Source organism: Rhododendron vialii, chromosome 5a, assembly GCF_030253575.1.
Source record: "Rhododendron vialii isolate Sample 1 chromosome 5a, ASM3025357v1".
In the NCBI taxonomy this organism is placed as follows: domain Eukaryota; kingdom Viridiplantae; phylum Streptophyta; class Magnoliopsida; order Ericales; family Ericaceae; genus Rhododendron; species Rhododendron vialii.
The window spans coordinates 1,801,954-1,825,599 of record NC_080561.1 but is presented as its reverse complement, the minus strand read 5'-3'; the positions used below and the strand labels follow the sequence as shown (position 1 = coordinate 1,825,599).

At 38.3% G+C, this 23,646-nt stretch overlaps 4 protein-coding genes across 5 annotated transcripts in view; 3 read left to right on the top strand and 1 right to left on the bottom strand.

Annotated features, from left to right (window-relative positions):
• The window catches only part of LOC131325402 (IQ domain-containing protein IQM1-like), a 38,646-nt gene extending 32,322 nt beyond the window's left edge, over positions 1 to 6,324 (top strand). The window contains exon 10 of the mRNA XM_058357655.1: positions 5,959 to 6,324. Within this exon, the coding sequence (XP_058213638.1) occupies positions 5,959 to 6,282 (324 nt within the window). The 3' untranslated portion in view covers positions 6,283 to 6,324. The remainder of the gene's footprint in view (positions 1 to 5,958) is intronic.
• The window catches only part of LOC131325403 (casein kinase 1-like protein 1), a 40,801-nt gene extending 24,531 nt beyond the window's left edge, over positions 1 to 16,270 (top strand). Inside the window, exons 12-13 of the mRNA XM_058357657.1 lie at positions 15,704 to 15,767; positions 15,916 to 16,270. Of these exons, the coding sequence (XP_058213640.1) occupies positions 15,704 to 15,767; positions 15,916 to 16,073 (222 nt within the window). The 3' untranslated portion in view covers positions 16,074 to 16,270. The remainder of the gene's footprint in view (positions 1 to 15,703; positions 15,768 to 15,915) is intronic.
• On the top strand, positions 9,702 to 15,981 carry LOC131325404 (casein kinase 1-like protein 1). 2 transcript variants are annotated; one of them, XR_009199680.1, is made up of 12 exons: positions 9,702 to 9,781; positions 10,604 to 10,644; positions 11,606 to 11,675; positions 11,808 to 11,956; positions 12,045 to 12,140; positions 12,239 to 12,309; positions 12,685 to 12,746; positions 14,835 to 14,898; positions 14,978 to 15,059; positions 15,303 to 15,624; positions 15,704 to 15,767; positions 15,916 to 15,981. XR_009199680.1 is itself a non-coding variant. In XM_058357659.1 (10 exons), the coding sequence occupies exons 1-10, from the start codon at positions 9,706 to 9,708 to the stop codon at positions 15,471 to 15,473; spliced, it is 882 nt and encodes a 293-aa protein (XP_058213642.1). In that variant the 5' UTR covers positions 9,702 to 9,705; the 3' UTR covers positions 15,474 to 15,696. The 2 variants fall into 2 exon arrangements, 1 of the variants encoding a protein (XP_058213642.1); XM_058357659.1 differs by lacking the exons at positions 15,704 to 15,767; positions 15,916 to 15,981 and having other exon boundaries at positions 15,303 to 15,696.
• Positions 16,271 to 18,684: 2,414 nt separating the features above from the next.
• On the bottom strand, positions 18,685 to 19,722 carry LOC131326844 (uncharacterized). Its single transcript, XM_058359734.1, has one exon. It carries the CDS (start codon positions 19,720 to 19,722, stop codon positions 18,685 to 18,687), a length of 1,038 nt encoding a protein of 345 aa, XP_058215717.1.
• Between the last annotated feature and the right edge of the window lie 3,924 nt (positions 19,723 to 23,646).

Sequence of the window (23,646 nt, the reverse complement as noted above, 5' to 3'; positions counted from 1 at the left end):
CACATTCCTGCCTTTCCAATCCAACAACGATTTATAAAATGATTTTCGTGAAATCAAGTTCAAATGAGCATTAAGATCATGGGAATATTCAACGAGGTCTTCGATTACAAGTAATCAAGTTAGGGATCATTCGGGAAGTGTTTGAATGGGTTGGGAATGATTGGAAACCAAAACAGTGAAGTACGAAGCAAAATAGCAAAAGCTAGAAATAAGCAACAGGTATCGATACTTAACACAAATGTATCGATACCATTTGGTCAAAAATGGTTGCAGACGCAAGGGTATCGATAACAATGGCAAATGGTATCGATAACAAGTGATTTTCTGGGTTTTGGAACACAAAGGTATTGATAACAAAAGCTAAGGTATCGATAACAAAAGCTGTTCGAGCAAATTTTCTGTAGATTTTCATGGGTTTCTCAACCACAACAACATCAATAACAATAACAATAACCACGATCAATGGCACAAATCAAGCAGTAGAAACAAGTCATAAACATATATTGAAAGGTAGAACTCCCTACCTCAAGATTGAAGGACGAATTTTAAGGGTTTTTTAAGCCCTAGCTCCAAAACTTGAAACCGGATGAAATACGCTTCCTCCGAGCTTAATCCGACGAGAAACGAACTCCAATACGCGTAGGAATGAAAGATTGTAGGTAGTTTTGTGTGGGTTTTGAGTTGTTTGGGTGAAATTTGGTGAAAGTGAGAGTGGGAGCCGAGAGAGGGAGAGAGGAACGGGGGAGATGGAGAGAAAAGGGAAATAAAATTCCCTGCCCCTCACCCCACACACATATACACTATGCACACATCACACATTTTCCCTTCAAGTATACAATTTTAACACATTAACCCCAAATCTTATTATTTCAAATCAATTTTCTCCTTTTTATTTCTTATACGTAAAACATTTAAATAGATTTTACGAATTTACGGGTCTTTACACGGATGGATAATTGTACGAAGGTAAGCTAAACAACGCCCTGCTGATTATCATGCTAAGTGCATATTGATAAACATAGCGTCTCAAGATTTTCAACACATTTACATGGAGAGATAATGGTTTGGTTAGAATGCCAACCAATTTTTATTTTTCAAATGACGTCGTTTCAAATTAATCAATATTGGGTCACAATTTTTATAGTTAAGGTCAATATTCTAGACGAGATCTAAAAATACAATGGAAGTGATCATTATATATCAAAGTGGATCTGGAAAAGATGCACATTTGCCTATACCATGATTATTTTGTTCAGTTGACCTACATACAACTAACGATCCAACCCTTACAAGCCTTAATGTTTTGGGAATCATCGTAAGCCCATAACGGTGATCCAAAATGCTCATTCCGCACATCTGATAGAAAACAACATCAACGAAAAAATTGAGCATGATTAGGATATCGAGAGCTATGTAAACAAATTAAACAAAATGGAAGGTTAATTTACGTGTAAAATCATGTGGACCATCTAGGTTATAATACAGGTTCGACCGAGTTAATTTTTTTTACTAATGTGATGTTCTTCGTGAGATGTATGGAACGAAGGTTTCGGATCACTTTTGTGAGTCCTAAGTGGGACCCAAAACTTGATGATTTGGATCTATATTTTACACTCCTTTTTTTTCCGGTAAAACTATTGTTTTTTTCGACTCCTTATAATTTTATATATAGCAAAAACTCAAAGTCAGAACCAGAAAACACAAAAAAATGGACACACGAACAAACTTACAAAAAAAAAAAAAAAATCAAAATTAAGAATCAAATTTAACGAACAACAAATCGAATTAACTACTTCTCCTCTTTAATTCAATCAAATTTAACGAATTATATATTCATTGTGGTTCATACGAAACTGTTTTATTTATTTATTTTTATATGGGGGGAAAATAATGCTTAACTAATCGAACCAGTAGTTAGTTAATAGTAATGTTTTTCCATGTTCTTTTTTCAGGTCACCACTTTTAGGAAGACTAGAAATAAACCTATCCAATAATCATGTGGTGATGAAGAACGTCAACAGAATTGTTGATTGTGTTGTTTTCGCATTTATTTTTATTTGCTCTTTCTTCGTAATAAACTACATAGCAGCAAAGAATTTCTTCACGGATCTGCTTACACAAAGTGTGATTATAGCGATTCTTTGCGCGGATACGGTAAAATGTATCTCCAGTGTTTTCATTTCTTCTTCCAAAAACATCGGAGTAACGTTGGAGATTTATGTGTGATTGAAGGAGATTGGGTAAGCTTACATCCATATATATATCCTTTTCACATTAAGGATAATATTGAATTATGTCAGTATATGATATGGTTTGGCTTAACACGTCTCCCAATGGATAGACGATTGTTCAGGAAGTGAACCTTCTCGCGTCAACATTTTTAATAGAGCACAATCAAACTTGCCCTTTTGAAAATACAAACCTCCTCACGTATCAAATTCATAAAATAGATGATGACAAAGTTTGCATACAAGAAGACTGAATTTGGCAGTGCGGATTTCGTACATTAAGGGTTGATTGTGTAAAATTGTATTTATCTTGCACCACCAACTTCAATCTTCTCCTTGTGTCCAAAATTCATCATCATGTGCTTTATAAGTCCAGCCGTTCTGTGAGGAGGTTTGTATTTTCAAAAGATGAAGTTTACTTGTCCTCTGTTAAAAGTGTAAACTCGAGAAACTTCACTCCTAGAACAATCATCTGTCCATTGGGAGACGTGATAGGACTGTAGGCTCACCCAATCTCCTTCAATAACGCATTCATCCCCAATATTAATCGGGTGTTGTTAGGAGAAGAAATGAAAACAGTGAAGATACATCTTTATCATATATGCACAAAGAAAAACTAGGATCACTACCATATTAACTGCAGTGAATATATATAATATCAAATCGATATGTTCTTCGCCACGTTTTATAGGATTAAAGAAGAGAAGTTAAAGTCTTGGATTATTTTTCCATATTGAAAACCTGATTAAACAATTTTAAGAGACAAGTGGGGTACACAACACGTAATGTTAGATAACAAAAAACTGCTAGCTGTGTCGGTAACTTGCTTACATGTACTAAGTATTATCATTCTGTAAATGTAGGAAACTCCGAAGTGATCCGATGATGATTTTTCTTGAATGAATAGAAAGCTCTTGCTACGTGGAACGACTTTAATACTTAAAACAAAGTTCGATTGTTTTCCCCAGCCAAGCGAGACACGAAACTGATTTGCTTTCGAAAATTACTCAAAACACCTTGCACACCACCATGACTTTGAATCCGAAAATCCGCTAAATTTTCTTAAGTGATTGCATAGATCCCTTTGACAATATTACCTAACTTTCCAAGAATGCGTCTATTTTTTACACTCCTTTTCTTTTTTCGGTAAGACTATTATTTTTTACGACTCCTTATAATTTTATATATCGAAAAAACTCAAAGTCAGAACCAAGAAACACAAAAAACATGGACACACAAACAAAATTACGAATAGAATCACAAGAATGTTAACGCTACTAGTGCTAGGACAGTTATCATCATTTAACTTGGAGAAATAAGTATTTCATGCAAACGAGAGGAGAGGACGAACCGATGGAAAAAGCAGTAGATAGAGCATATATGCAGAGCCACACGTACAAAATGCGGAACCGAAAGCTTCAACACCCTCTCTGTCGCATATCAACACCCTCGCTGTCGCGTATGAAAGGTTTCCTTTTAGAGGATGTTGCGGTAAATTCTCAGACATTTGGATTGATGGCATATACCAAGCAACATTACAAGTCGATCGCTTCAGTTGCTGGAACAAAATAAAGAGAACAATCAACTTTGGAATGCTCAGATCGAATATGGAAAGAAATTTACTCACCTACATGTTATCTACAATTAATAACTCCCATGATTTGCTATAAGCAAGCCTCCAATTAAGCTCGTGATAGGCACATACCCTAACCGCTTGGTATGATGTCATGCATGACATCGCGATTGTGACAATTATGTTCATGATCACGTACCAGAATTGAACCTCCGGTAAACATGCAGATTGTCCTTTGGCCCAACAGCATCAGAAGGTACACTACTGGTAGTAATTAAGGAAGTCAGGAGTTCAATACCTCTAAGGGAGAGATTTTTGGGTGCAAATTGGGTATAGTCCATGTGGTGGTATCCAGACCTATCCAAGTCGTCTAAATTATACATGTTTTGAATGGCTGATATCCGAACACTCTCTCTTTTACTCAGCCGACCACTTTCTCTCCTTTTCCTTTTCTATTACTTAGTGATCTTCTCTTTACAGTTTTGTTTGTGTTCCACGGTTTTGGTTTGTGCGTTTACATGTTTTAAGGAGATCGAAGATGAAAGGCAAAATATTTAGCTGGTATAACTTTGTGATGCTTGGATTGCTCCTCCTTCATGTGGGCGCTATATATATACTGGGGAACAAAAATTACCGAGCATGCTTGATTTGGAATCTGTTGGCTGGTTTCTCAAGACAAAGTTACAGGCCGTATCTAACTTTGTCTTGAGAATCCAGCAACCAGATTCCCAATCCACAGCATGCTCGGTATTTTTAGTACCCTAGTAAATACCGCACATGTGAAGGACAATGAGCAGTCCAAACATAACGAAGTTATACCACCTATATATTTTGCCTTTCATCCTTCAAACCTGTAAACACATGAACTAAAACCGTGGAACACAAATAGATTTGTGAATAGAAGATTACCGAAGAGGAAGAGGAGAGAAAGTGGTTGGCTAAGTAGGAGAGAGTGTATTTGGATCTCGACCGTCCAAAACATGTTTAATTTGGACAGCTCAGATGGGCTGTTAGGTACCATGTGGACTATACCCAAATTGCATCCAAAAGTTTCTCCCTCTAAGGTGCTATGCTAACCTAACCAACATGATATATATGACTTGATGGACCACCCAACCCTTTGTAATGCATGCAGCGCAGGGCATAACTTGTCTGCATATATGCAAAATGCTTTGATATGAAGAAGACAAAACTTGTCTGCATATAGGGAGAAAATTAAAAAACAGAACTCTGTAAAGTAATGGCCATATATTATAGCCAGTACTAATATTTTAGAGAAATACAAGGAGACTTAGTCTCACTAGGCTGTTGACTAATGCCACGTTTCCTGATTTTACGGGGAGAAAAACAGAACCCTTGGATGGCCATATAGCCCCTACTATTTTGGAGAAATATAAGGAGACTTTAGTCTCACTAGGCTTTCGAATAATGCCACGTTTCCTGATTTTTCTTGGGGATCACTATTTTTATGAGTAGAAAAACTTATTTACGGAGTCCTTAGACTTTCTGTACCATCTCCAGAATTTTCATTTCATCCACAATAATAAGTAAGCATCCCTAAATGTTTCATGCCATCCCAATGATAAATTAGGAGACCTGCTTTTTTGGGGATGGAGTGAACTTTTTGGGGATGATAATATATGTAGGGATGACCGGTTTATAGGGGAGCACCGAATCTTTTGGGGATGTAAAAGTGAGCATCCCAAGCTTGTTTTTATGACAACTTCAGATATAACACAACTATCTAAAAATGTATCTCAAGCTCGTTTAGCGCCTTTTGAGTTGAAAAATCGAAGAAGCTGAAACCTAAATAAGTTGTACCAATGAACTAACACCCTACCTTTCTGAAGTACCACTGCTTAAGTATGTTGATTCAAATTTTAGGGCAAATAAGCTGCAAATAACTGGACATGCTTGTGCAATCTGTTTATGCTCAACTGATTTCATGAGCAAGCTCTTATGATAGCCCCCTTGAGGCCTAAACAAACACTGATGACTCTTTCTTTGTTCATACAGAGGTGTGCCATTGACGATGACTATCCTTCATTCAGGGATTCTTCCGAGAAACCAAAGCCTGATCCAGTAACAAGTCTTGCTCCGAATACCCAATCTGAAGAAGATTTAACAAACGCCTCTGATGTTGATGTTGTGGTTGAGGAAACATCAATCACAACCGATCATCAAGAAGACATGGAACCCGTTGATGCCAATGTGCAGGCACCATTTGACTTAGCCAAACGGTTGTCGTGTAAGTGGAGCACAGGAACTGGGCCACGCATTGGGTGTGTCCGGGACTACCCAACGGAGCTACAATTCCGAGCACTCGAACAAGTTAACCTTTCGCCCCGAATCGCTTCTCCAGGGTTTGGATGTTATGGTCCGATCCCTTCTCCAAGGCCCAGCCCAAAAGTTAGGCTTTCTCTCAGACTAGCATACATGGGAGTCCCAAGTCCAATGACCCCTGTTCCCACTGCTAGCTAAGGCAGTTGGCCAAATGGAATAGGAAATAAGCTCAATCATCAATGCTTGGTAAGTTGGAGCCTTATACATATGGAAATAAGCTCAATCACCAGCAGTACTTGAGTAGTAGGGCCTGACTTGATTTCTTCATTATTTTGTACAAGTCTAAATTTGATTTGGGTAATACTTATTCCCAATTTAGGATCCGTTTATGTTGTAGTTTTTTTTCTTCTTCTACTGATTCATTCTTGTTGTACTTAGTGATAGGATCAATGAAATCTTGATCTTGGTTGTCACTGAAATTCTTTATTGTACTTCGCAAGGCGCTTGTTGGTTCGTCTATCAAAGGAAATCATTTTTTGCAAACAGAAATTTCTAGTTTGTTGGATTGTTTTGGGAAACCAATGCTAAAGAAGAAACAGTAAAACACTGGAAGAAAGTTACAGAAACTGTATTGAATATAACAGAATCGAAGATGGCCCGTGTGTCATACAGTGTCCTTCAAGAAAACTCTCCGCCTTGCCTCACCCAAGGTGTTAGAGGGCATCATCCGGCGTCTGCTTCCTAAGATACAACGGCTTCACTCAGTTGCAGCGACACCAAACTGAACTGCTAGCTATTCATGGGACCTTTCAGGTGCAGCATATCAATTCTGCCCAAGAACTGAAGTCATCACTGCAATACTTGACGACAAATGTGAGACGTTATGACTTTCCCAACTGAAGAGCACGGAGGTCTTCGATAATCCAAAAGTCTGGACTTTTCGGCTTCTCATAACTGGATGATCGTCGAAAAATTTGATCCGAGTAAAAGCTTCCATTTTATTTTTGTCCCTTTAAGTAATAGTACTACTAAGAACCAAAAACTAAGCTTTAAGCCGAGCCAAACGCATTTACTAGCAATTTAAATGAACTGGTAAACAAGAAAGAAAAGCAACGAATTTGCCAAATAACAACTTTTCATGTCATCTATCAAGAAGCAAATTGGGATGGAATGTAGTTCTATTTAACGATTCAAGTTGTTCACTTTGTAGGTTTGAATATGCATGTCACTCGTGAAAAAAGTTAAGTGGATGGGAGGTCAGTACTATTTAAATGAACCATAGCATCTTAAGAGGAATGAATAATCAGAGTCTAAGCATAAGTGAACACGAATATGATTCACAGTTTCCTAAAAGTGAGTGAACATTACCCACCATATTAAACGGTTTGGATAATTAAATAGCATTGATGATTCTTACTTTCTATCACCACAGGAGAAATATTCGCAGGAAAATAACCTCTTTCTCAATCATGTGACAAGGTCGAGAGTTCAATTTTGTTTGTCGCCTACCTTTAAAAGTGAACATTACTTACCATATTTTCGGTCCAGTTCATCGCTTAATTATGCCCTCCCTGCAAAAAATCAGCTTAATTAGATATCAATATGCTTGATAAAATCACCAAAATTTTCAGTTCAGCTTAATCGGATATCAATAGGCTCCTTTTTTGGCTGCAAAGAATTACTCATGACCGTGAAGAATTACTCTTTGCCGTAAAGAAATACTCTTGGCAACGAAGAATTACTCCTAGCCGCAAATAACTACTCATAGCCCCATCGAATTACTTCAGGTCGCGAAGAATTACTCTTGGCCGCAAAAAATTAATCCAGGCCACTACAAATCTCTCTTGGCCGCGTCGAATTGCTCTTGGCTGCATCGAATTGCTTTTGGCCTCATCGAACTGCACTTGACCGCTACGAATTGCACTTAGTCGCATCAAATTGCACTAAGCCAAGTGCAATTCGTAGCGGCCAAGTGCAGTTTGATGGGGCCAAAAGCAATTCGATGCAGCCAAGAGCAATTCGTAGCGGCCAGGTGCAATTCGATGTGGCCAGGTGCAATTTGATGCGGCCAACAGTAATTCTTGGCCAGGAGTAATTCTTTGCAGCTAGGAGTAATTCTTTGTGAACTTCTAATCTCAGCCATTGACTTCAATGGTTGAGATGGAGTGTCTTTTTTTGTGTCCCTAGCCGCTCCTCTCTCTCTCTCTCTCTCTCTCTCTCTCTCTCTCTCTCTCTATATATATATATATATATATATATATATATATATATATAGATATTCTTCAAATTAGCACATATATAATTTGGAAAGTTTGGTATTCTCTTGTTTTTTTTGAAAAATCACAGAGACATTAATGGAGTGTCTTTTTTTGTCCGGAGTAAATAAACTCATACGACAATTGTGTAATATGTGCAAAAAGTGTTAGCACTTTATTGAAAGGAGGAGAATGAGCCTAAACCATTGGATCAAAGTAATCATCCATTCCAACAACTTGTCTTTTGTTAAGTTTGGATGGGCCCTACACCCTTGTGTTATGTACTATAAAAAATTAATTAAGTTAAATAAGAAAATTAACTCAAATGTGGAAATATAGGCACCTGTATATTTTTGTTGGCTTTCAACTTTCAACCCAATGAAGGTGAAGATGAAACTATGACTTATAATCAAGATACAACAAAATCAATACATTTGCTGCCACCAACATATTTCAATGAATCAAATAACTAAATATATAATTAATCAATTTTTTCCCCTCAATCACTCAACCAACTAAACATTTAGCAATCTGAATGCATTTCAAAAAATGACATGCCCCCCCACCCCCCCCCACCCCCCCCCACCCCCCCCCCCCCCCCACACACACACACAGAGATGTGGGAGAGAGAGAGAGAGAGAGAGAGAGAGAGAGAGAGAGAGAGAGAGAGAGAGAGAGAGAGAGTTCAACGTATGTGTGAGCGAGAAAGTAGTTTTGGATTCAAAATTAGAATCCATTTTGGAATTAATGTGTGAGGGAGGGAGGGATAGCCCTAGATCACGGTAATCGTTTTTTATTGATAACCGTCAGGAAAGTAAGAAAAATTCAAAAATAAGAAATCAGAATAAAATTAGGAAACATAAATTTTAGCTTTTCTTTCATCCTTCTTCCAAATATTTATTCTTTCCAAATATATTTTGTCTTACTACCCGTAAATCTCAACCATAGAAAAAATATGTACAAATTCGAGGATCCAAAATATGGAGAATTCAAAAACCGTTGCTCCATATTATATAAATGGTTTTAGGTTCATTTTGCAAATAAATCGGTATTTTATTCTTTTTATTTTTATTTTTTATCTTTAGTTAAAAACTAACTAGGGTTGGTAACATTCGCTAAAGATTAATTAAAGTCAGTAATACTCCTAGAAGGTAACTTATCAACCAAGGAGAGTAATATAAAAGGTAACTTATCAAGTAAAGTGGGCAATATTCGCCCGCTTTTTAGATGGATGAATAAAATCGGACTCCACGGCGTGTGGTAGGCAGTCCTATTTCTCTCTGTCCAAAAAAGGCAACGACAAAGATACCCCCAGTGTCTGGTCGTTGAACTGTACTATTCTCAACCCTCCACCGCTTTTGGACTAATGGAGCCTCTTATCGGCCGCAAGTTCCGTCTCGGCCGGAAAATCAGCAGTGGATCGTTTGGAGAGATCTACCTTGGTCTGTTTCACTCTTTGTTATGGTGATTTTTGCCTTTTGTTTTGGGAGGGTGTACCATGATAATATTACGCGTTTTTTTTATTAACGTATGTTACGCATATTTTTCTTGTGTTGCGTATTTTTCGATTAGTTACGAGGGCGAGTGGGTTGTACCTTGGAAGTGGTATGCATATTTACGTTGCATGGTCCGCATATTTTTAGTCCAAATTTTATCGTGCATATAATTGGGCTTTACGCATTTTAATAGTGTTAGCTACGTATTTCTTTGGTGAAGTTACGTATAGGCGCATTCAGTAGACCTCAAAGTAGTTATCCGTTTTTTGGTGAGTTGCGTGTTTTTTGGTACTAGTTCTGCATTCTTTTGATGCAAATTTGTTTGAAGGTTGTACCATATATAGACAGTGGCGGATGCAAAATTTGTATTCCCTTGAGCCGGAATCATGTGTATTTGACATTAATAACATGAAGTATAGTGTATGACATCTATTTTGCTAGTTGCTAGTTGTGTACATACTACATACATAGCCGTCATTTAATTTTATATCCATGATCCAAAAAATGGTTGATAACTTGGAATTTACGGGTTTTTTTCATACATATAGACGAACTTTATGAATTTTTTTTCCTCCTAAGTGACTTGTAGGGGTGATCATACAGAACATTTTCGAATTAACCTAAAAACTAGCGTAATTTGTGAAAAAATATTTGGAGTTGCACAGGGACCCGGGCACCCCCCAGCATCCCCTTGTGTCCGTGCCTAACCGTAGGCCTCTTCTTTGTATTTTTGTCCATTGGTTTGCGTTGAATGGGCTCTGTTTGCAGGTACTGATATTCAGACAAAGGAAGAGGTTGCAATTAAGCTTGTGAGTTCTCTGCTTTCATTAACATTTGAATTTGTTTGTCGATTGCTTGTGATGTTGTGCATCATTGTTAACGGATTGAGTATAGGTCCAAATTCTGCTGGAAGGCGATAATTTGGTTTTCAATCACTTGCGTTTCTGCGCAAATTTTTGTTTCCGGAAGTTTTAAGGGAGGAAAAAAAATGTTCCTTGGTAATTAGCAGAGCCGGACTTGACATTTTGGGAGCCTAAATAGAAGATTAAAGACGGGGCCTTTTTTTGTTGGAGTTAGGAGTACCAAAGTAGGAGGACCCCCCACATTCGTAAATTTCCGGGGGTCTAAAGTGGGTTGTGGCAACTATAGTAGTATGACGTAACTGACGGAGTGTTACATTTTAGCCATCTGACCTCAGCAGAGCTAAAATCGCACTTTTTCTAAGTTGGTCCATCCAAGGCCGTCCCTGACCTAAAGCTGGTTACATGGCGACCCACCAAATGTTTGTCAAAAAATGAATACATTTTGGAAAACATCAAAAACGAACAAATCGCATCTACTGGTCTTATAGTAGAAGATTTATGTTCCAACGGCTCAGTACTCATGTTTGAATCACCTGGGGGTGGTTGAGTTTCATTGATATTGTTTTCAGTAGATGTGGATTTGGGTCTACATTAGGTAAAAGGTTAGATGGATTTTGAATCTGCTGAGCAGCTAGCCTTAGGGATTAATCTTCACGAGGAATTCTTCTAGTTTAAGTTGTCATAACAGCACTGCATTTGGGAAGGAGTTGACTTCCAACTTACAAATGAGAGTGCTGCGCGTTAATGTCGTATCAAATATTACAAGGAATTGAGACAAGGCCCCCAAGCATTTGCCTGCTTGTAACATCAGCCAGTCTCTTTGATTAGTTCGATATCGATCCTGTTGTACAGTTTGATTTTCAATATTTGTGGCCGATAACATGCTAATACTGTTCGGAATCCTCAGGAAAATGCGAAGACAAAACACGCACAGTTGCTTTATGAATCAAGGCTGTACAGAGTTCTACAGAGAGGAAGTAATGACAGTTTTATTTCCATCTTTTTCGATTTGTTTGTTAAATCAGTCACTGTCAGTAGATCTTTCGTGAAATCTTTTGCTCATATATCTTTGCTCTTTTCCGATCATCAATATTCTGACCAAATTACAGCTGGTATTCCGAACATGAGATGGTTTGGAGTCGAGGGAGATTATAATGTTCTAGTGATGGATTTGCTCGGACACAGTCTTGAAGACTTGTTCAATCTTTGCAGTAGGAAATTTTCTTTAAAGACCGTTCTTATGCTTGCAGATCAAATGGTAATTGCGTCTGATTTGTGCATGCTATTACACCCGTTTAGATCATTTAAAAGTTGTCAAGACGGGTTAATCCTGATATTTGTTCCAGATCAACCTTGTGGAGTTTGTGCATTCTAAATCCTTTTTACATCGAGATATAAAGCCAGACAATTTTCTCATGGGCTTGGGAAGGCGCGCGAAACAGGTCCCCGCCCCCTTTCCTTTCTGTTTTTCCTGTGCTTAAAGTATTTTGTTTGGAAATTCTGTTTCAATAAGGGCTTCTGTATCCCATCTTTGTTGTAGGTCTACATCATTGACTTCGGTCTGGCTAAGAAATACAGAGACAATAAAACCCACCAACATGTTCCATACAGGTGCGATGATCTTGAATCCTCGATTAGTTTCTGGATCTGACTAAGATGTATCGAAAGAAAATATTGTTTTGCTTTGCTTTGCTTTGCGGCTTTGGGACCTACTGATGTGAGAATGGTATTGCATCGGTTCTTGCTTAAATGTTTTCCCGCACTTGCCATTTAATTTACAGTTCTGTTGATGAGCCCCTTCGCTCCATTCCGAATATAAACTAGTAGGAAATTGTTCTTAACAGTTGACAGTAAATCAGGGATGCGTAATTTGTGCTTGTAAGAAACGAATGTAGCTTCTTTCATCTTCGAGCATCTTCAAATTCTTCTTTTTACATTTTTGGCTTCATGGATACATTCATCATATTACGGTCCTCTGCGACGCAGAGAAAACAAAAGTTCGACTGCAACTCCAAGATACGTAAGTCTGAACACTCACCATGGCATTGGTAAGTGTTCACAATGGAATTTCGATTGATATACATGTCACACCACAAAATGAGAAGTGACCGGCCATGAACCACAAGACCAAAACTCGTAGAACATGCAGCCTAAAAGAAATTTTATAAAAACTCCCAAACAAAAATCCACCAAACAATCAACCATTTTTTTTTATTCAAAACATCCCCAACCAATAATTTCCTCAAAAAGAATGGGGCACAAACATCCCATGAATCAAATAATATCCAGTGATCCAACAGTAATAAAACAATCCAGATGTCTAACAAAATGTTTCGTTGCGGAAGCGATGAAATAAAATACTAAGCTACGATGAGACACCCTAAGGAGGTCAAACAAAAGAGATCCCCGACATGCCGCCAAAGTTCTTGCCTAACTTCCCAACTTGCCTGAAAAGATGTTGGAATAAATCCGTTAGCTGACGAGCTCAATGAGTAGTAAAGCATGTATAATAATATAGTTCTAAAACATTGCTAAAAATAGATTATCACGTTAACATATTTTGGCATACGAAGGTGTACATCAAACCAACAAATAAGGCCATAAATCATTTACCAAATAGGTCTCAATGGTGATCACAAACCAATCTCCAACAAAATGGGGAACCACAATCAATATCGATAGAACCAAATGCCAGTGAATAAATCTCTCATAATTGGATCCAATATCGTATCTTAGAGTCGCCACGAGTAGGCAGCCCGTGAAACTTTTCCCAAAGAACGACCCGGCAAAAGAAAGCCGTTGAGCATTAGAGTCACCAGCCTAATCCGGACTCTTCTCTAATGGCCAGAGTCACCCGCACACAGAGGATTAATTTCCCTGGACTTTCCAAAATATGTTTCTAACAATATCCACAAAGTTCTCACCAAAAAAGATTATCCAAGCAATAAATAGTTTCACCAATCCGCATGCCAATTTAATATAATCAAATATGACAATGAGTTTCCAATTTCAATCATAAATTTTCGAAACAATAATTTAAGGGATACGGAGAAGTTCGAAAATACGTAACATGCTTAACCACTCACCTGATCTGAACAAAGAATTATAATACAACTCGAACCGCACAAAACGAGCCTAACCTGAACAAAGAATTATATAGCAATTATATCACTGACTATATCAACATATCTAATATGGGACTACCTAAAATGAAACCTAAAGCTAAAAACCCAAATCACCAGCCAACCATGGAAACCCAAACATCAATCTCCAATTCCATGAACACCCACGTACACATGAACAACTCAATATGCATTTTAAGTGCCAAAACTGAAAACCCACACGTTCTCCCTTCTTCAATAAGACAACTTGTCCACACATGCATCAAATCTAGCCCACTGCATCGACACTATTTAATTCCTCTACTGGTATTAATATTCAAATCATCTCACAAATGTCCAATATTTAAGCAACCCCAATTGACTACCACCAATCACCGCCACACACACCACGCCGCACCCCTCTCTCTCTCTCTACATAAACAAAACCCATTAAACTAGTCTCCAACCCAAAGGCTTGACAATCCGTGGAACAATATACATCACAACAAACGAAATAGATGAAGAAAAATATTACCTCTGATCAGTAAACTCCGAAGAAAACCACCTCAAACCTCTTCCACTACGACTTCGACTTCGCCTGCCGTGACTCTTTCTCTCAAAACGATATCTCTAATGTAAAACAAAACCCTCCTCAACTTACGTATAAAACCCTAAGTATTGCTCTTAGAACCGCCCACTACTCCCGTCACACCCTAAATTATAGTCATCTGGTAACAAAATATCTAAAATTCTAACTGAGGTAAAAACTAAATTACTATGGTTAAAAAAACTCATACCCTTCTAGTTATAATAACGACAATTGCACCCGTTGTGCATGCAAAAATAATTAATCAGAACCCAACCATATCGGTCAATTAAATAATGGCCAAATTAATTAATAAAATAATTAAAATTCAAGGCCGTAACAATACACGCATGCTCTATTCATCACAGGACAGTTTTTGAACTTTCGTCTCCAAAGTAGTGGTTTTGTAAATTTACTTTGTTCTTTCTGATTGTTTGGGATATGCGAAGAACAAAGCCGGGGGGACGATTTAGAATCGCTTGGATACATCCTCATGTACTTCCTAAGAGGAAGGTGATAATTGCTGCATCTCCTCTCATTTATTCGTTGTGCCTTTTCTTTATAGTCTTGTGACATCCCTTGTGGGGGGTAGTATTCCTTGGCAGGGAGTGAAAGTAGGAACTAAGGAGCAGAAGCATGAAAAAATTCATGCAAGAAAGGTGGAAACCATTGAGGTAACTTCTTTGTAAACACTAAATACATCACTAAAACGTTCTCTTGTTTTTTGAACGGCGAAGAAAGTTTTCATTCTTCATATAGATGCAAAGATGAAAACGGTATAATAGGGAACAAAATGCATCAAGAGAGGTTCGAAGAGTGCAATAACTCTAGGAAGAATGTTTTCGTTAATCATAAAGATGCTATGTTTTCTCTGATTCAATCTGTATGATGTCATCACCATTACACTACCTTCTCAGGTTCTGTGCCAGGGTTATCCAACAGAGTTTGCATCATACTTCAACTACTGTCATAATCTAAGATTTGATGATACGCCAGATTATGCTTATTTGAAGAGATTGTTCCGAGACCTCCTTATTCGCAAAGGTTTTCATATGTTGCTTTGTAATATGCACCATAGGAGATTTTAGTTTACACTCCGTCATTTCCTACATCTTGATAACCGATAATAGTATCGTTCCTTTTAATCGGGTCACAAGATTCCAGTTGGATTACGTTTTCGATTGGACAATTTTGGAGTACCAGCTGTTGCATACTGCGGCTCCTCCTTCCCGAACTCTTGTAAGTGACATAACAGAATGAATTGCCTTTCTTGTTCAATGCTGCTATCTGCTTTGGTGAGGATGGTTTTTTTCATCAGGTCCCCTGTGCTGGAAGAAGCTCTAGACGGCCTCCTCTTGTTGCCAATGCTCAACGCCAGTCAGGTGATTTCCTGCTTTGCTTCTTGTATTTTTAACGGTTATTTTGTCGATCCTTGCCTACTTTTCCAGAACCCATCACAGTTGATATTGATTTTGTGAAGTTAAACGACCTAAGAAAGAGCAATCATTTCATATTGTGTTCTTATTGAAGGTGTGGAAGAAGAGAGACTACATGGTTTGTCCCCGGTGGACCATGAGTCTGCTCTCAAGGGTATCGAGAGCCTTCACTTTGACGACAAGGAGAGCGATACTTTCATAAATTTGATTCACGTTCTGGGCAATCAGATGATCAAATTATTTGATTCATGAAGTTCAGCTTTCGGGAAAATTGTGAGGTGGAATCAGTAAGAAGAGAACCGGAAAGAGGCAGCAATTCATCTCAACCCCTATCAAGCTTGGGGAACTGTAAATCGTTCTATTGTATCGATGTCCTTGCACAAAGTTTCTCTCTTTGATTTTCCTCTTCTTTCCACGATCGCTATTTATTTAGCTCAGGAATTGGCTTCCAGGATCAAGTCTGGTTTTGATGTTGCAAATTACTTTCACCTTTCTTTGTTAGGTTGTACATATTCATTGTGGTCCATACGATACTATTTTTTCATATGGGGGGAAGATAATGTACTGATCGAATCAGTAGGTAATAGTAATGTTTTGAAATGTTACTTTTCCAGGTTACCAATTTTGGGTAGCGCAGAAAATTGGAAATGAATCAAGCTGTCATGAAGAATACCAACAAAGTTGTTAATTGGGTTGTTTTGGCCTTCATTCTTATCTGTTCCTTCTTGATCTTGAACAGCATAGTGACAAAGAACTTCTTCACAGTTTTGCTTACGCAGAGGTGATCCTAGTGATTCTTTGTATGGACACGGTAAAGACATATCTTCAATGTTTTCGTTTCTTCTTCCTATGACACACAATTAATGTTGGGGATGTTTGCATTATTGAAGGAGATTGGGTGAGCCTATATATAGCCCTACGTATCCTTTTCACGTTAAAGATAAAAATCTAAATTATGTCAGTCTATTATATGATTTGGCCTAACACATCTCTCAATGGACATGATTATTCAAAAGGTTAAGCTTCTTACGTCAACATTTTTAATCTAGTGCAATCGAACTCCCTTTCGACAATACAAACTTCTCACACTGAATTTACAAATTAAGCAAATGATGACAATTTTTGGTCAAGAAAACTGAAGTTGGCAGTGCGAGATAAATACAATTTTACGCACAGTCAACCCTAGCCGAAAACTCTTCTTTCGCGAATTATGGATTTCGATTTGCTTGATTTTATCTGTTCTACTCTACAATAAGCATTTCAAATGCTTATTACTATTGAAAAGGTTTTTAATGAGACCATATCATGAATGAAAATTTTGCATTCCTAAGAAACTTTTGGTCTTTTGTTTTAAGTTTCTTATGAAGGCAAAATTGTAAGCTAGCAATATCTATGAGACGGTGACTATGCTAGTAATTGTCATTCATGATATAGTCTCATAACAATTTTGTCAATAGTAATAAGCATCTGAAATAGCAAAATAGTAATAAGCATATGAAATAGCTTATTGTAGAGTAGAGTAATAAAATGAAAACCGATCTTAATATTTATGATGTGAAGGATGAGTTTAGGCTTGATTGTATGTAAAATTGTATTTATTTCACACTGCAAACTTCAGTCTTCTTCTTGTGTCCAAAAATCATCATCATTTGCTTTATAAACCCGTTGTGGGACGAGTTTTGTTTTCTCAAAAGACAGTTTAATTGTGCTCGATTAAAAATGTTGACTCAAGAAGTTTTCCCTTCTGAACAACCATGTCATTTAGGACATATGTTAGGTCAAATCATATACTAATAGACTAACATAACTTAGATTAATCTTTCGATTGAAAAGTTATCTAGGGCTATAAGATCACCCAATCTCCTTCAATAACACAGACGTCCCCAACATTAATCGGGTGATGTTGAAAGAAGAAACAAAAACACTGAAGATTACATCTTTAGCTTATCCGCACAAAGAATCACAAGGATCCCACTTTGTGTAAGCAGAACCGTGAAGAAATTTTTGTCCCTACGTTGTTCATTATGAAGAAAGAGCAAATAAAAATAAAGGAACAACTTTGTTGACGTTATAACATGATTATTTGAAAGGTTCATTTCTAGTTTTTTGCGCGGCCTAAAAGTGGTAACATGAAAAAGTAACATGGTAAAAATTGCTATTAACTACTGGTGCGATTAGTTAAACATTATCATCTCCCCATATTAAAAACACTGCCGTATGAACCCTGATGAAGGAAAGGAGATGGCTTTAAGATCAGTGTTCTTGGGCATGAGTGGATTCCTTGTGCATCTAAATCCTGGTTTGATTTATGGAGCTCCAAGTGGGATTAAAGACTTCAAGATAGGAGATGGCTATAAGCTAGATCAGTGTTCTTGGGCATGAGTATGCGTACTGGATTCCTTGTGCATCTAAAATCCTTGTTTGATTTATGGAGCTCCAAGTGGGATTGAAGACTTCAAGGTAAGAGAGAGCTCATCGAGGTGGCACAAATCTTTGATTGAGGTTTTGTTTCTGCCGAAAGTGGTTTCTCAAATTTTAGGTATTCATGCGCCGAGGGTGAAGATTGGTTATGTTATTATGTATTGGACTCTTGGTTAAATCAGCGTACTTTTTGGCTGTCATGGCGGGTGAGTTGTGGTCGCAGGTGGGATGATTTTGGTCAAGGGAAGAAAGTTTGGGCCTTTTGGGCTTCATCTCCGGTCAAAATTTGCTTTGTTTTAATGGAAGGTGTTTCACGGGATTCTGCCCGTCAAAGACATTCTTGTTCAAAGGAGTTTACAAGTTCACTAGCATGGGAATGCTTCAGAAACTCTCGAGCAATATGTTTTCTAATTGCGAGGTGGCTCGAAGACTGTGGAGAGGCTCAAATCCTTGAGGAACTTGAAAGTCTGCGGTTATTTGAAGAACTCCTTGGTTTATCTGTGGGATAACCATGCAACCTATAACATGTATCTCGGTTATGGTTGTCACGATCACAGTAATCACAGTGCATCCGTGGTTTCCCGGTTTGGCGATGATCTCCACCAATGTTGCGTTGATTAGAATTTACATCGTACCGATTGGATGATCGGTTTGGATGATGACCCCTAAAATTGGCGCTAACATTAGCACGATTCTGAGAGGGTGCAGACCAATTTTCTTTGCCGTTGGTAGAAACTGAGTTGGCTGTCAGTGCAGCAGCTTCGGGCATGGTAACTGAAGGGGTTGAAGAGTGTATTTCCTGTTGCTTCTCTTCTTGTCGCACGAGAGCATAAATCTTGGCGGCACTTGGAAATGGCTCCATTAAAAGAATCTGACTTCGCAGACTAGAATAGCGCTCATGGAGGCCTTGAAGGAACTCCATGGCACGATCTTGTTGGTGGAGAGCAGCATTCGCTTTTCCATGGCCACAAGTGCAAGGCTGCACAGTAGAGACAGAACTAAGTTCATCCCATAGTGCTTTCATCTTCGTGAAATATGTGGAGACACTAGAATCTTCTTGTGTTGTTTTACCTATGGCTTGCTTCAGTTGATAGACTTTCGGTGCGTTGGTTTGGGTGAATCGATCACGAAGATCGAGCCACACTTCTCTAGCAGTTTCAGCATAGAGAATACTTCCACGGATCTCAATTTCTGTGGAGTTGAGAATCCATGAACTGACTAGATCGTTGCATCGCTCCCATTGACGCAACTTGCTGGTATCATTGGGCATTTCGATTGACCCGTCAACGAAGCCCAACTTATTTTTAGCGCGAAGTGCCATGGTCATGGCGCGAAGCCACGTTCCATAGTTATCTCCTGAGAGGAGAGGGGTAACTAAAACAGCAGTGGGACTATCAGAATGAGGAATGAAGAAAGGATCATTGGTTGATCCCAAGGCGTCATTGGAATCGGAACCTTTTTCATTTTGTTTATCTGCCATGGTTTGAAAGAGTCGGATCAGTCACTGCTCTGATACCATAATAAGAAAAGAATGGAAAGAAAACTCCAATGGTTTCTCCACACTACTGGAGATACCTTTATTCATTGATATATATATAATCAGAAGGTTACAATGTATCTTGCTTATCAAGGAAAATTACAGCAATTAAGGAATCTATAAAAGGGAAATACATCATGGGAATATACAGAAGATCAGGGATTCAATCAATAGAGAATAAGGGAAAATATGGGAATGGAGATCCAAGTTTCCATATCCAATAGTTTTCTAACTGGATTAGAGAAGCTCTGGATATTTGAACGATTTGGGAGGTAGCTAAGTGCGTTTTGTGGCTTATTCAGTCCAGCCGGATTAGAATTTTGTTTCAACGGATTCATTGTTCTGTCCAGGAGAGTTTGCAGGAGATTCGTGGGCTTTTGGGGGCTGCTAATGGAGGTTCAGAGCAGGATTCCTATGGATTTCCCTTGAGTTAATGTTGTTGCGCAGTGTAACTGAGCTGTGTTATTCTCAAGTATTGGGGAGGACGTCAGTGCTGTAACTCCTAGGATTGTTGTGGATGGGGCTTGCTTACCAATGCGCATTCTCTCAAAAAGGCTTCATTCGGGATAAAGGTATGTCTCTATGGGCTTTGCTTCTTCAGCTGCTGTGGTCGAAGGAATGGCGATCTTGAGGCTTTGCGCGCAACTGTTCTAAATGGATGGGCTTATACGGAGTGGAAATTTTCACGGACTGTGTAATGGTGGAGCTTGAGCGGTGTCTAAGGCGGATGCTTTTGTTAAGTCTAGTTTGATCGGTGTTATAGGTTTAGCTCTGGATTTCCAATATGTTGCTGTCATGAAAGTTCCTTGGCAAGTATTTTTTTTGAAAGGCTAAAAAAATTTCATTAATCTCTGAAATTATTACAAAGATTAATAGGAACAAGTAATGATGGCATCAAACCCCTAACCCGATACCCAAATGATCTACAATGCTACGGGTAATCCTATGTCCATTCGAGACTCAATTCCCAAGTTCCTTGGCAAGTTGTCAAGGCATTGCTTAGTTTGGCTAATCTGTAATGACTTAGTCATGGGATCTTCTTGTCTCCCATCAGTCCCTGTTCAAATTGTAACAACATTTGATCATCAAAAATCGAAACTGATGATCTCAATTCCATGATGCATATAGCAAAGTGCAAAAGTTCATTTTTAGTAACTTGAAGCGTGTAATTCCTTAAATATCATTCCTTAGATTGTTTGAGAAAATATATGAAATAGGAATTTTCTGATACTCATCAACAAATTCATGAAAAACAATCCACCCATGGGTTGTCAACATGGTCAGGGTGAATCTGCGCTTGCAACATAGCAGAGTTCGATTCTTCTTTGAGGCAAACCATGATTTAGGTGGGGGGCTATGGCGGTGGGTTGCTATGCCAGTCTCCCCCGAGGTTTGGATTGCGCAATCGGATCCAATAGTGCCTCGGATGCAGGGCTATTCCTTGGTTATCAAAAAATTCATGAAAAACAAATAGATAGAGAAAAGAATAGAATAGCCTGTGGCATGGTCGAGGCACGTGATGACGCTCATACCCCATCCTGCACCGGGTAGAATGGTACTTCTTCCCCAAGTTACCATGACCTTCGAGCTTTCTTTTGTGCGGCACAGTGAAGCTTAGGAGCCGAGAGTTGTCCGACACTCAAAGAACCACAACAGAATATACCCCGAGAGACTTAAACCATTGAAAATGGCACACATAACCGTGGTGGATAATTAAAAAGGGACAAAATGAGTATCATATAATGAATCAAACTGGACGATCGTATGGGAAGAGGAAGAAAGAGAGGATATATATAGAGTGTGTTTGGGGTTATATATAGATAACAACTTATCCTAGCAATTAGGAGAAAAAGAAGGGCACGGGGCAATTGGTTTGACCAATTCCAAAATGTTTAAAGTTACTACTCTGAGAATGTTACTCCACAATTATAGGCAACAAAATACCTCAATGACAAACTAGGATAATTAAAAAATATAAGCATAAAATTTTAAATTAAATACAAACTCTATAGGGCTTGTTCTTTTGGGGTCTCAAACCTCTGCGCATGCTCCCTAATCAATTTTCTCTATCTCTATTTACTAATTATACTTAAAAACCTCATTCAAGACCCAAAACGAACAAGATCTATTGGTTAATACCGGATCTCCTTTTTGAGTTCAAAGAGTGGGCTTTGCAGGGAAGCACAACACATAAGCGGTGCGCAGAAACCACGTCGTGTGAAAAATTAGATAAATGATATTGACACTCCAAAAATTTATATATGCACTCCAAAACCAGTGTAATTTCAAAGCCACTTTCCTTTGTTTTTTGGAGTGTCTCCATCAATTTTTGAAATGCCAATATCAATTCCCGGAAATTATTGGTAGCCATAACACTTTTTGAAACCATGTCATTTAGATACCACAGAAAAAAAAAGAAACCGTTTTGCCACCTGATTGTAGTGCCGGAAAAGAAGGGCAGGAACGAAGGGCGAAAACAGAGTATCCTCTTCGCATTGGGAATAAATGTATATGACATTACCAGGCCATTTGGACTGGTTAGTTTGCTGAAATTAGGTTTGTGATTGAGAAGTATGGATTGGGGCAGAGAGTATATTGTGGTATGTGATGTGGAAATCGACGTGTTAGGAGGCAAAACATGTCAACAAATTTGTTGTAGAGTTGTCGATCATTGATCAAGAGGCTTTGGAATTTTATGTAGTCATGCAATTAGAGCCCTCCAACAAATGAATGTTATGGAAATTCCCTGATATATATATATATATATATATATATATATATATTGGACCGATGGAAGCTAGCTGCAAAGGTTTCTTCATCCAATGAGGGCAATGTTATAGGGTATGAGATGGATCCTAAAAGTAGGTCATGGTATACGTATCTTTGTCCTAGAATGGTTCAACTAGTAGTTCTATCATCGGAGTCTGACGACGCATATGAGTTGGTGGATACAAGTATTACTCATTTGTTCTCTAAAGTTGAAGCCATTGCACTAGGCCATAGGCATAGCTTCTCCTGGTGGAGGCCTTGTTAACATGGAACTGAATCTGGGTGATCCTAATTTGAGGCGAGCTAAGGGCTTAAAAAAGAGACAGGGCATACGATACGTATGAGAAGAGTAGGTGGAAGACTACAGCCTTTGGTATGAGAAAATTAGGAAGATGGCAAAAGCTGTTAAACGATCTCGTCTAGTTGGGTAAAAGATCTTAACTTGATTTCACATTCGCTATTGTTTTCCACTTCTGTTGATCAGAAGCTATGTGTGTTGGAGATTTTTTCAAAATAAATAAAAGATTGCGGGAGGTTATTTGTGAAAAGGTGCGACACCTTTTCACATGGGGTATGACTTTATATGAATAGGTATAACACCTATTAACTTAGGGTATGATTATTAGAACGGGGTTTGATTGTTAGGAAGGGATGTGATACATGGGGGTGCTTCTAAGAGGCATGACCCTTTCTAATTAATTATTTTCATGAAAGGGTGCCTACTAAAAGGCATGATCCTTTCTCTTGATTATTTGTCTTCAAAAGACATACCCTTTCTAATGTGTATTTACTAAAGACACATCCTTTTGCCTATAAGTCTATAAATAGGCCAATGGTTAAGTCATTCGATACACCAAAAAAATATCCAGAAACTCTCCCTCTCTCTGACTCGTTGTTTTCTACGCTGTTATTCCGTTATTCTGCAGAAATGGAATTAACAGTCCTTGGTTCAATTGATTCTCTTAGGCTCGGTATTCTGTCTGTCCTTCGTTTGTGCGGACGCAGGCAGAAAGTCCTTGGTTCAATTGATTCTCTTAGGCTCGGTATTCTGTCTGTCCTTCGTTTGTGCGGACGCAGGCAGAAGATCATTGATCGGGC